Source organism: Podarcis gaigeae (assembly GCF_964106915.1).
Source record: "Podarcis gaigeae genome assembly, chromosome: 7".
In the NCBI taxonomy this organism is placed as follows: Eukaryota; Metazoa; Chordata; class Lepidosauria; order Squamata; family Lacertidae; genus Podarcis; species Podarcis gaigeae.
The window spans coordinates 46,076,320-46,090,250 of NC_139683.1; the positions used below are offsets into that span (position 1 = coordinate 46,076,320).

At 41.5% G+C, this 13,931-nt stretch overlaps 1 protein-coding gene across 32 annotated transcripts in view; it reads right to left on the reverse strand.

Annotated features, from left to right (window-relative positions):
* The window catches only part of GREB1L (GREB1 like retinoic acid receptor coactivator), a 158,037-nt gene that overhangs the window by 42,549 nt on the left and 101,557 nt on the right, over positions 1-13,931 (reverse strand). For all 32 annotated transcript variants that reach the window (XM_083748188.1, XM_083748189.1, XM_083748184.1 and 29 more), the window contains 4 exons: positions 8,252-8,383; positions 5,898-6,035; positions 4,520-4,666; positions 2,248-2,385 (listed from right to left, as the gene is read on the reverse strand). In XM_083748188.1, the coding sequence (XP_083604314.1) occupies positions 2,248-2,385; positions 4,520-4,666; positions 5,898-6,035; positions 8,252-8,383 (555 nt within the window). The remainder of the gene's footprint in view (positions 1-2,247; positions 2,386-4,519; positions 4,667-5,897; positions 6,036-8,251; positions 8,384-13,931) is intronic.

The following is a 13,931-nucleotide window of genomic DNA, read 5'->3' on the forward strand; positions in this document are numbered from 1 at the left end:
CGCCACTTACCTTCCCGCCGGAGCGGTACCTATTTATCTACTTGCACTTTTTGGGGTGCTTTCGAACTGCTAGGTTGGCAGGAGCAGGGACCGAGCAACGGGAGCTCACCCCGTCGCGGGGATTCAAACTGACGACCTTCTGATCGGCAAGCCCAAGAGGCTCAGTGGTTTAGACCACAGCACCACCCGCATCCCTGCCTCATTTAAAAACATGAGTTAAAATATTCTAACAGCAGTATTGGTACTGTTCTGTTGGTTACTATTTCTATGCCCAAGTCTGGAATCCTAGCTCCATAAACTTCCCATGCTAACAGTAGAGCTCAGTCTAAGGGGTCACGACACACCCAGAAGGCTTCAAGCTCAGTGGTAGAACCCATGATTTCTCTGTACAAGGTCCCAGATTTGATCCCCAGCATCCCCAGATAGATTCAACACTGAGCTTCATGTAATGATTTGATTCACTGTGAGACAATTTCCTATACTCCTATGCCACACATAATTCTTTTTTAGAATATTTTTTTCTTGGTGCAGAGTGTGCTTCTTTGGTCCGTTAATGGCCATAATTTTTGACATAGGGTACGCCTTTATTCCTGTACGCCTGTTGTGACTATTTTGCTCAAGGAAAACACTGCATTGCTCAGCTGAAAGCTGGAATGGCAAGTTTCAGACAAAGTTTAGGCAGCCCTCAGGTGCTTACTTATAGCCTCCTCCAGTGTTGGCAAGTTTCTATAGTTCTCTTTGCACTCTACAGGGCCAAGTCAACATCAATGGCTTGCCAATAAGTGTTCCAGCCTAACAGGGGCTGCCCGTGTCTGCCATTGGATGTGTTAAAGTGAAACCCCACAGGCAAGAAGCAAGCAACTGGTTTGTCCACTTGGCTCTTAAAGAAAATAAGTAACTAGAGGAAATTTTTATCTTCACCCTCACCCAATTTAGCAATGAAACTGACTAAACACAGAAGCTGCCAGCCAGGTTCTGCTTGCAACCAAGGACCCTAGCCTTGGAAGAGCTCCCGCCACTTCATGGGAGACGTTTGCTTGGGCAATGACCAAGCAATGTTTGCTCAGGCATACTGCCAGGGGAAAATCAGTTATAATGAGGTGCTCCCTCTCTAGCTTGCAAAACCCAGAAGCAGAGCTCTGATCAAGGATATCAGTGGGAATGTGATGCAGGATGCATGCAACAGAATGCCAGAAAAAAACAGTTGGCATGGACACACTTTTAAGATGTTTAACAAGTGAGAAACCTAGACATAATTTTGAACAACCTAATTCACAACTGCAAAAGAGAAAGAAAAAACCACCACCAGAAAAATAACAGGGCCATTAAACTAATCACATTTAAAAGGACTACATTTCCCCTGAAGTAAAGAGGGGAGGGGAGGGATGTGAGTGAGCCGAAGACACTTTGCAGTTGACATTTCCAAATTAAATAATACAACAAAGTGGGCCCAATAGGGTCACATGCACAATGTATAAAGTACATGGCTTCCACTAAAGAATTCTAGGGAACGTAATTAACCTTACGCATAACTACAATTTACAGCACCCTTAAAAACTGCAGTTCCAAGGATTCTTTGTAGGAAACCATATGCTTTAAATGTATGGCATGAATGTAAAAGGTCTTATACTTAAACTCTTAATGGCAGTCATCTACATTTAACTAGGCAACATCCTATAAGAGGGAGCTGGAATATTTTATACAAGTACACTTTTTAAAAAATATCAATTGTTTCATTTAGTTGTTTTCTATTTTTTCATTTAGCAAATTAAGGTTTGAAGATATAGGCATCAAAAGGAGTTGGGTTGAAGACAGTTCCTCTTTTGATTCTTACGTTGCAGCTTAATGCTGCTTTTCAATGATTAAATTCTCTGCTAATTAAAGCACAGTTCTAATGTCAAGGATAAATTATCTCACAGGCTGCACAAAGAGCTTATTTCCTTTAGTTCCTCACTCAAGAGCCAAATATGACGCACAGATAGCCTCTTTCATGTTAGGCTTCAGCAATGGGTTTCAAATGATAAAACATTCTTCAGTTAACACAGAACATCCCTGGGATGACACATTTGGAATGTTTGGAAATGGTCTGGCTGCTCTCCAGCAAGAAAAAGGAGTGAACTGGATTCTTACTGTGTTTCACAGATGAATAGCTGCAATATTTAGATTTCAAAAGTGTTTTTTTTTAATAAACAAAAAACAAACCCAAAACACAACATCAGATGGTTTTATTTGATATTCTGAGCTTACCTATCAGTATTACTGGCCTGACTCCTGAGTTATTCAGCAGATTTTCAGGAACTATTACAGTCTCCCCTGCAGGGATGGGCTGAGGCTGTAAAATTCCAGTTAACATTGATTGAGGAACTGGGACTGACAAAAGAGGCTCTATAAAATACAGAAAGGGGAAAGAAAACTCCCATTACTAAAAGACTCATACTGTGATTTGGCCCTACGAACAATTTAAGGGGAAAGAAAACCCCTCCCATTTCCACTGATCATTAATCACAATAAAATTCAAAACACTTCTGCATTTCCTCTAGCAGCTATAACAAATTTAAATAAAGAACCAAATACCCTTCCTTAACTCCACCCCATAAAACAAATGACCTTTTTCTATATATATAAAAAAGGAGTTACTGTATTGTTTGTAGCTAAGGGTGAAGGGAAAAACTAAAGGGGCCAAAGAGGAATATGCATCTTCTTACAAAGCCAGGTGCTGGGCTAGGAGCTGTTCACTGGGGCCACCTTTTACGGCTACCTGTCAGCATAAAGAAAGGATGAGAGTCCATGCTAACCTATGACCGATGACATGCTGATTAGAGAACTAAACACAGTCTGCCAATTGAACATTGGTTTACATGCTTCTGAAATCACAAACATTAAAATTAAGCTTTCATCATGAAGGAGCCACGGTGGTTTTTAAAGTAAAAGAAGACCCCAAATGCATTTTAAGAGCTAGATATAATCCTCATCTTTTATGTAATTGTAAGACTTCCCTCATGATCTGCAATAATCTCGAAGTTGCTCAAAGGTAAAACAAGGTTGCTGTTTTGAAGCTACACGTATCTTCCTTGATTTATACAAGGGTTTTTAATCAACCAGGAACTGGATTACGGTATTTAAAATTGATACCCTCTTAGTATGGACTACTGTTATCCATTAACAACATACTTCAAAGTAATCCTGCAGAAATGAGGGAGTGGCTTGAGCACAAAAGATGCCTTCTCATTTTCTCTGTGTAGCAGAATTTAAATCCCATGTGTGCCCATAAGGTGCATGATACTCAACTAAGTCCTACTCAGAGTAGACCCATTGCAATTAATGGACCTAAGTTAGCTATGTTGCTTAACTTCACTGGATCCATTCGGAGTACAACTAACACTGATTATCACCCACTATATTTCCAAACCACAAGACATGGGTTTGAAAAATACATATGTGATTTTACGTACATGTCAATTATGTGCAATCTGAATTTTAATATTCTAATAAAGAGAAGTTTCATTATAGAAATTCAGACTTTAAAATTACCAGCAAAAAATGGCACAGGGAGCACATGTCATAGATGCACATGCATACTGGTTTTTGGAGCTGCTGAGTTGTGAATGGATTTGTACGTTGCCCCTTAGGAAGAGAAGCATGGAACTTAAACCCATATTTCCATCCAGAATGTGACTGTAATGTTCTGCTATCAAAAATGCTCTTGTTAAATCCGACTGTGCTCCAGAATACATATAGGGGTTAATAATTTTAAATACCGGTATACTGCAGATCAGAAAAACTCAAAAGAAAGGAATGCACAAAGTACTAGTAATAAGTAGTGGCAAATGATGGGTGAATGACTGCACTGTGAACACAGGACTATGAGACAGCTGATGTGTGCAAATATGCATGTAATTTTGCATTGGATTCAAATGGAGTATTTGACTGATAAATGCATTTAGCTTTATTGATAGCCCAGTAAAGCAGTAACTACACAGAGAGGAATGCAATTTTAAAGTAATGGGCTACATCCAACTAACAAATTCATGGAATCATAGAGTTGGAAGGGACGCTGAGGGTTATCTAGTCCAAACCCCTGCAACGCAGGAATCTCAACACACAGTCCCCCATCCAATTTAAAACCATACTGGACCCTGCTTAGCTTTGCAAAGTTTTACTACTGCACTATGGAGCTAAGTTAATTGTGTCCATGGATTTCAGTGGGTCTACTCTGAATGCAAAAGACAACTGAACTTCGCCAATTATGAAGTGTTGACATTTGGGAGTAAAGTTTTCCACGTCATGGAGAAGAGGACATGCTGACATACAGCTGGACATTGGGGGTACCCAATTATCTCATCTAACTCAATAATGTATTTGTAAATGCATTTGAAAACACTTAGTGATGGGTTTAAGCCTTAGTGGTGGGTCACAGTGCTATTAGTTATTTTGGTGGGTCACGGTGCTATTAGTTCTTTTGGTTGCAGAGAAGTGAGACAAATCTAGTGTGGACAAAAGGCACATCTTAGGATCTTGCCTGATCTCGGAAGAGGTCGAATGGCAGGAACAGGCACAACTAAGCCAGGAGGAGGAGGAGGCGGCGGAGGAGGAGGAGGAGCGGCTGGTGATCCAGGGGACCATCCCCGGTGTCGTTTCTTGGGGGGCCCAGAACTGGACATGGATGCTAGGTTGAAACAATGCACAAACGAAACAAAGAAGAGAGAGAGATGAGAGCTTGCACTAATTTAAACAGAAACCCAAACAAATGTGCAACGGGAGCTTGACAATAAGTGATTTGCCCAGTAAGGTCCAGTGATCCCTTAACACTTTTAATTGCCTCAGAAATGAGCAAGTGTTCCAGTTACAGGGAACCCACAATCAGGCAAGGAGGAAAAGACAGAGCAATCCTAATTCTCACCTGGGTTTGCTCAAAGCAACAGAACCACCGCCATATATGAATGTATTTCTGGTCAGGGAAGAAGGAAGTGGAGAGTTTTTGCTCCCTTTAAAAAATTTTGCTGTGTCAGCTGTAGGTTAGCACAGCAGAGGGACCTCAACTCTTGTTCAGAAAATGAGGTGCCTTAAAAATCCGGCTGATCTTGGAATGACACACTTTGCTTCTGAAAGGCTCCCATTTCAGGGCCTTTTACTGGTTACCACTAGAAAAGTCATGCAAATCAGCTCAAGTCTTCTGCAGGTACAGCAGGGGCTGTGCCACAGCACCAGTATCCAGAGGAGGGACACTTCCACACCACTCCCTCAGCATTGCAGATCAGGGATTAGGATCACCATTAATTTACGGTATTAAATTTACATCCTGCCTTCCCACTCAAAAGCAGCCCCCCATGAAAAACATACCAAAGTGATAAAACAACCAAAGCATCTACAAACACAAAAACATTTAAGAAGCAATTCCAATACAGGTGCAGACTGGGAATGATCTGAACTTAAAAGGCTTGTTGAAAAAGGAAGGCCCTCAGTAGGCACCAAAAGGACAAGCAGAGACGATGCCTGCCTAATATTTAGCAGGAGGGAATTCCAAAGGGCAGTTGCCACTTCCTGTATTGTGCTGAATGACTTCCTGATCAGGTACCATCTGGAGGCCCACTCCTGCAGAGTGCAGTGATCAGCTGGGCTTATAAGGAAAGCAACCCTCTTTTTGGATCATGCAAGGCTGGGAGGTGTGGCCACTGTAAGTGGGAACATTGAGGGGCAGCCCAGAACATTATTACAGGCACTAAGTGTCTGAAATGCCTCTTGTTTCATCCAAACAGTGTTTCTTTTGCACTCCATTCCAATATGGTGCAGCACTCTAATTCATTCAAAACTCTGATTATTTGAATGTTAACCGCAGACCCTCTGAGGCTATATTGAAATAATTACAAATTCAGAGGGTTTGTGTTGTTGCTGTTTACCTGGCTCCCCAGCCACATTGCTAGGGCCAGGAGACATCGAGTGAGGCACAGGTCGGGAGACTGTAGAGCTTATCACATTAGTCCTTCCTCCATGGTTGTTTCCACTAGCAACATCAGTGGCACGCAGAGACAGGGGAGCTGAATGTAACAAAATACAGAGTACCCATTAGGTGACTGTTGGCAAATGAACATGCATATTGAAGAACCTAGAAAGGCTACAATAAGCTGATAAAAGCAATGTGTGCACAAATTGCGCCCTATGCATTTGAACCGTTGTGTAGGGCTTCTATATTTTCTAGCATAAACTATAAAGTTAAGAACAAAGTGGGATCAGCACAATCCTATGCAAGTCTACCCAAAAGTTAAATCCCACTCGGTTCAGTGGAGCTTACTCTCAGGTAAATCTGTTGGCAGTCCTAGTAAAAAGGCATCTGATCATTTTAGTTTGCCTTGACTAGATCCCCCAAGAATTGTTATTTTTTTAAGTGTTTTAGTCTCATTTTATGAAACACAACTATATTTAGAGCCTTAATGACTGAAACACTATTTTCCCAGAAGGTACATTAAGTACCTGGACAAAATGCTCAGATATGAATTTGGATACAAAAAAGAAATCTATGTACTAGGAAGGGGTGAAATTCATCAAGCACAGTTCTATACAGTCTTTGTTCATGTCAGAGTGCCCTGAGCAACTAGATGCAAAAGAGGACAACGCTCCTGTACCTTTAATAGTTGCCTAGGAGGAGGAATTTTCACAAGCCCTACGTGAGATTATTTATATCCATCATTTTTATCATGGGAGGGGGGTATGTCGAAGGGGAAACAGCATGGGCATAGCCAAAGCAGCTGCCGCCCTCCCCTAGATCAAGTAAAACAATATAAGTACTTAACTGACCAATCACATTGGTTCTGCTCCCACAACAAAAATCCTGGCTACACCCATGGTAGCCTTGCATGTTTCTAGTAGGAGTAGGGCTTGATGGAGGGAGTCTGATCTCCCCACTCCTCTTTGGGATGACAGCAGTTGTTGGATGTGAAACTACGGCTTTACCTTAAATCAGAAGGTTTTCCAACCACTGAACATTTTGGAAAGAGGGGTGATCCCGACGTGCTAATATTCTTCCAGTCATAGGATTCTGGAAGGGTCCCCTATTACAAGAATTAGCAAGCCTGATTACCAACTAAAGGTAAAGGTAATGGTACCCCTGCCCGTACGGGCCAGTCGTGTCCGACTCTAGGGTTGTGCGCCCATCTCACTTAAGAGGCCAGGGGCCAGCGCTGTCCGGAGACACTTCCGGGTCACGTGGCCAGCGTGGCGAAGCTGCTCTGGTGAGCTGGCACCAGCGCAGCACACGGAAACGTCGTTTACCTTCCTGCTATAAAGCGGTACCTATTTATCTACTTGCACTTAGGGGTGCTTTCGAACTGCTAGGTGGGCAGGAGCTGGGACCGAAAGATGGGAGCTCACCCCGCCGTGGGGATTCGAACCGCCGACCATACGATCGGCAAGTCCTAGCCACTGAGGTTTTACCCACAGCGCCACCCGCGTCCCTGATTACCAACTACTACAAACCAATTGTGGAAACCAGATGTTTGGGCAGTGCCCATGCTGCTTTGACTTTGTGTTTTAGTTAATTTTTTATTTACTAAAGGAATAAATTGGTGCACAGCACTGTTAATCTGTTGATGATGAGAGTCAGATTATCAGGCTAGAACTGGGAAGACCCAGGTTCAAATTCCCACTGTGATATGAAGCTCACTGAGTGGCAGTGGGCAATTCACTATGACCTGGTTCGCATGTCATGCTAAACCACATTTTGATTATCTGATTCTGGTTCAGCAGCTTAGCCATGGTGTATTAACCATGAACAAACCATGTTTTTAAGTCACAATATGTTGTTAGTTTCTAAACATTGGCTAATGTTAACCATGGCTTAGTGTTATGTGCAAACCCGGCCACTTTCTCAGCCCAACCTACATCATAGGACATGAAGATTAAAAGGGGTGATATGACACCTTCATCTCCTTGGAGGAAATGTAAATCACTGTGATCTGTATGCAGTATATAACTATTTTTGTAAACAAATACATAAACAGAATAAATAAAGATCTCACACACATCAGTATGATTATTATGAAAATAATGTGTGGATAACAGCAACCTTTTAGAGAGATATCAAACATTTGATTGTTGTGGCATCTTGTTTCAGAAAGAAAATTGCATAGCTAATGGATTTATGTTTTGAGAAAATTAACATACAACTTTATAAATTTAGGTGAATGCAAGCTGACTCCTTTTCCTCACACAGATAACTTTATATCAGCCCTCCTGAACTCAGGGGAAGACATGTTACCTGTTGCAAATGTGTTTCCTACAAGTTGTACCGGCAAAGCAAGTGGTTTCACTATGTTCTTATTCCGAGACAAATCTTGAATTCCACTTAAATTAGCAGACAAAGAGGGTGCTGGACTGAACACTGAGGAGTCTGTCAAAGAGATTGTTGAAACTACTTTACAAAATCTACATTATCTTTAAATTTTCCTAAGATGTCACTTACATGAGCTCATTGCAAATGCTGATTATTTACAAACATATCATATACTTACCACTTATAACACATTCAAGGCATTTATATTTTTTAATACTTACTATGAAAGTGGTTTAAATCCTGGAACAAGTTACTAATACATACTCTCATGTATTCAACTAAGGTTACTTCCAAGTAAGCAGTTTCATCTTTTACGAGACTTACATACAAGTCTGTATATTTCTACTCGAAAATAAGTCCCATTGCGTTAAATGGAGTTTACTCCTAAGTAAGTGGATACAAGCCTGTAAATTAAACTTATAGAGCTTGCAAGTAGGTACACTTTCCATTTATCAGATATGCAAAGCAGAAATAAATCACGAGCGGCCCAATTAAATAAAGCCAAGATCAGAACTGAGTGACTCATGATCCTATAGATTTGTTGTTGTACTTGACCATAGCATATACTAACCATCTGAAAGAAAATAATAGCTTCCAGAAACCAGAGAATTTCAGAAATAACTACTGGTATTTGCCAAAAATTACACTGGACACAGGTGTCAGATACGGTATGATATAGAGAAGGAGCACTGCCCAGGGAATGGGTGCTAATCCCACATACTTTATTCTTCGGTAGTATAGATGTTGGTGGTGTTTCGAAAGCCTCTTTGACCAGACTAGGGCTACCAGAATTCAACACCTGCTGCATAAGCACAGAAAATCAACTATGAAAGCTGAACAGAAGATAAAGAGAACCTGATTCAGGAGAGTACGCAAGATTTTCATTAGTATTTGCTAGGGCCAGTAGCTTAGCTCACCCAAGTTATTTCAACAGGTTTTGGGGACATGTGCATTCCATCAAGTTCTGAACGTCAATTTAATCCCAGGATAAGATCCTTTTAGCTTCTCTTCCCTGCTGCCAGCTAGGGTTGCCATATGTCTTCTTTTCCCAGGACATGTCCTCTTTTGCATGGGTATGTAAAATGAGAGTCTGCATAGCGATCCATAGTTAAAAGTAGAAGTTGGCAAATGTGTCCTCTTTTTTGCTCTTCGAAATATGGCAACCCTATCACGCACGTACCAGATTACTAGTGGTTGTTGCTGCCTCACTTGCCGTAGGGGACCTCTTGGGTCATCAAGCTCAGAATCACGAAGTTGGTTCTGGGGGACTGGGAAAGCTCCAAGTTAGAGTCCACAATTATGCTGGCCATGGAGAGGGCTCTAACACCTTCTGGCAGATATGATAAACACACCCTTCCTTTCAACCTAGGAACTTAGGAGGGATCTTCCCAGGGTTGCACTAGATTTGGAGGCACTTGGGAAACCGAAGTTGCAGCACAACAGTGTGAGGATGATTTCACACCTAGGCAGGCTTCATTTCCAAGGCACAGTGTCACTGCAAGAACAGACTCCAACCCAGAGAGCCACCCCTGGCTTCATGATCAATTTTAGAGGTGTATTAGTTGATACCAGGACTCTTTCACTGGTGAAATATCCTGGCGTCCACTACTGTTTTGCTGGCTACCATAGGCACCCAAAGTGTAGGAACCCCCTGCACCAAGCAGTTTCACACTGCCCCATGTGGATATAAAGCACCTCAGGCAATATCCATTTTCTCCTTTTAAAGTAAGTGATGAGCTCAATAATGCCTAGTTATCATTCAGAGGGGTGCCCCATTAACAGCAGGTAAACTGAGACATGCTCCCATTTCACAGTGATAGCCCATAATTCTTCTCCAGACCTCTGAGTCCTCGGCAGACTCATAAGCCATCAGCAACAGAATGATTCAGTCTAATCATGATTTCCACATGGAAAGCCCTGGATAATTACGACCATCGCCTCCCCATAATTAACAGAAGCGAAACAGATTACGCAACATGCATTTAATTGAAGTGGACTTTTCCTTGAAAACAATGCATGCTGGATTTCACTGTGCAGATGAAGGAAAGTAAACAGGGCCTGTTTGTTTCAGCCTACATCAGCCCCAGTGAAAATAACCACTGAGAAAAAGCAGAAGGCAGAAATTAAATACCCCAGAGATAACACAACACTCTGAGAACAACCAGTGCAGTGCTGGGGAGGGGAAGAGAGGTAGAAGGGGGCTGTTTGCCAGCTGGAATAATGACGGTGAGGAATAGACACAGGAATTTAATATCATTTGCCAAAAGTCTGACTGCGCTATAAAACACTGATGCTTTTTGAGAACGATCAGTGCAGGGAAGCATGGCAAAGAAATCTGGAAGAGCACCCGCTTGCACTACCATATCTTCCAGAATCACTCAATTGTGGGCTAATATGGGGTGGATATATCCCATTCTGCTTGGAAAAACTAACAGCAGCATGACAAAGATCTACATATCATGGTTCCAGTCACCAAGGTAGCTAGAAAGCTGCAATATAAGGCAAACCAGTGGTCATATTTTTTCATATACTGTACAGACTTATATAGTGAAAGTGACTAAAACGACAACAATAATCTCTGCGGGTTAGTTATATTCAGGCAACAGTCTTAACTCTGTAGCTACAAAGAAACACAACAGGAATTATGTGTAAATATAAAGCCCAATACGCAGCATTTCTAGAACAGAAGCTCTCGCCTTATTTTTCACCTCCCTGCCCTGCCCTATTTCCTTTTCTGCTATGCGTTTTAGAGTGCCAGCCTTTGGGCAGAGGCTGCCTTGTTCTCAATTTCCGCATTTAGTAAATTTTAGGAGCATTAACATATAAGTGATAAAAATAAATAAATAAGAACAACAATGTTAAAAATATACAATGCTTAGAAGTTTGTTAGAAAAACAACCCTAACACACACAATGATGCACAAGCACTGGGTGTGAGGACCCCAAAAGAAAATGGCGGTTTTCATTTGAAAACATGAGTAAGGTATCCAGATTCAGAGACCGGATGTTTTCATAGGACTCCTGTGCATTTTATAGTTATGTAGAAGAGGCAACAGGAATAGTTTTCTTACCCCTGCATAACAAGTTGCACCTCCAGAAATCCCCAACTGTTGGAGGAAAAGGATCCTTGTCATCTTGTACATCCTACATATAGAATCATTTGCCAACCTGGTTCCCTTCAGATGTTTTGGACAACAATTCATATCAGCCAGCAATATATCCTATCAAAAATGAAAGTTGCCAAGTGCTATTCTGTGTACTCCAGCCCCTCCTCCTTCCTAACAGACTCATCTTGTGTATTTCCTAATCCCACTGGCCTTGTCTCCAATGAGCATAGTAGAATGCACCTGAAAAAGGGAATCGATTTCAACACATGGAATCTATGAACTAGTCACCCTCCAAGTGGCCTTTTTTGTTTCTGCACTCCATTTTTTTGAATGACAAGGAACTGGCCTGAGACATTGCTAAATTCTCTTTTAGGCACCAGGCAAAGACAACTCAAACATTTGTCACTTAACTTTCTTATTCTTCTGGTCTGCTTTTGGTGAAGCTTTGATCTGACTGGCCTGGCGTGCTGGTAAAAGTGGGCTGAACTGTTTTTAAATGTGCTGTAGCTTGTTTTTTCCAGTTATGTACTGTGAGTTAACATTTTTCTGTCTGTTTCCTTCAGTTTCATTTCTGCGATTGATTTAATGGTATTTTAACGAGTTATTGTTAGCTGCCTTCTGTGGCTTACTGGGGAGAAAATCAGCATACAAATGTTCTAAATAAACAAATATAAATCTCATATCCTATCAAAAGCCGTGGCTCCTCAGGATTGGTGTATGTAATAAAACTTGCATTTTTATTATATTAGGTGGCATTTGTATTTATTGATGAAGGTAACATGATAAGTGTCTTCACTGAAAGATTATAACTCTAGCAGGAGGTAAAAAGGGTTTGACAGCTATGACTTGACAAACAAACAGTGATCTGGAAGAACAAACCAAATGAAAATCATGATGAGCTGATAAGGCAAAAGGAGAACATAGAAGGTACGCTTATTGACTTGGTAGGTGTAATAAGATTACTCATTATTCTAGGTCAGGCACGTCCAACAGGTAGATCGTGACCTACTGGTAGATCACTGGACATCTGTGGTAGATCAGTGGTAGATCATTGGCTCCCCCCAAAGAAGCTCAACAAGTTTGACCTGAACCCCTAAAATAGGCTTTCCTCCTCCCCCCAAAAATCTCACCAGCTTCGACCTGAACCGCAAGAAAACGGGGCTTTCCTCCTCCCTAAAAAAAGCTGAACTTTGACCTGAACCCTGCAAAAGGGGGGTAGATCACTGCCAGTTGTTAACTCTGTGAATAGATCGCAGTCTCTAGGCAGTTGGCCACCTCTGTTCTAGGTAGAATAGCTTCTCCTATGACTACATGTTTCTATGCCAAGAAACCTCAAAGCCAATATTTCTCTCTCCCTTCCCCCTGCTCTCTCTTCTCTCACAGAAAACACAGAGAAAACTTTCTTTGCATTGGGTTTGGGGCTTCTTACAGTAGAGTCACCCAGAAATAATTCCCACTGAAATCAATGGGTCTTGTTCCCAGAAAAGTGTGGACAGGGCTGTAGCCTTAATAATCTGGTCTAGAAGTTTCAAACGCAATGTAAGAATGATTTACAGTGCTTCAAATATGTCGAAATACAAACTTTTGAAACCCAGTATTTTTTTGTTGTTGACATCACTGGAGAACAAATGAAGTACAGTCGTACCTCGGAAGTTGAACAGAATCCATTCCGGAAGTCCGTTCAACTTCCAAAACATTTGAAAACCAAATTGCGGCTTCTGATTGGCTGCAGGAAGTTCCTGCAGCCAATCAGAAGCTGTGGAAGCCCGTCAGATGTTCGGCTTCCAAAAATAGTTTGCAAACCGGAACAGTCACTTCCAGGCTTATGACATTCGAAAGCCAAAATGTTCAGGAACTAAGCTGTTTGAAAACCAAGTCTTGGTTTCTGATCTTTTTCTTAGATACAGGCACAGTTACAATGTAAACCTTTATGGCCAGAGTTGTCATTGGCACAAACCAGTCTTCCCAGGTCAGCAGGCTGGGACTGATGGGAGTTGTAGTTCCAAACATCTGGAGGGAACCAGGTTGGTTTCCTGCCATGTGGTCCCAGAACTCCTATTTGGCCAAGACATATGGTGTAGTAGGAGAAAACAAACTTTCCGGTGATAAAAAAACACCCTCTTCATCAGGATTCTGGCCAATGAAGAATTCAATTTACCTCGAGAGCTTATATAAATTCTACATAGACTTCAGACAATTCAATAGAACGTACCAACTCTGTTCTACCACTTAATGTTGCACTATAGGTACCAAAAAAAAACAAAACATTTATATTTATTTATTGAAGCATGCCATTTGAAAATATGATCCTGTGCAAAAGAACTCTTAACTATGGCTAACAGTTGCTGTCAGATAAACACTTAGGTACCATTAAAGCAGGTGGGTAAAATTTGAGCTCAATAATGGAGAGGGGGAATGACGTGTGTGACCCCTTAGCCTGCTCTCAGTCTTTTAACCAAAGTTAAATGAATTATCTGCATTGGCTATATGTGGTCTTTT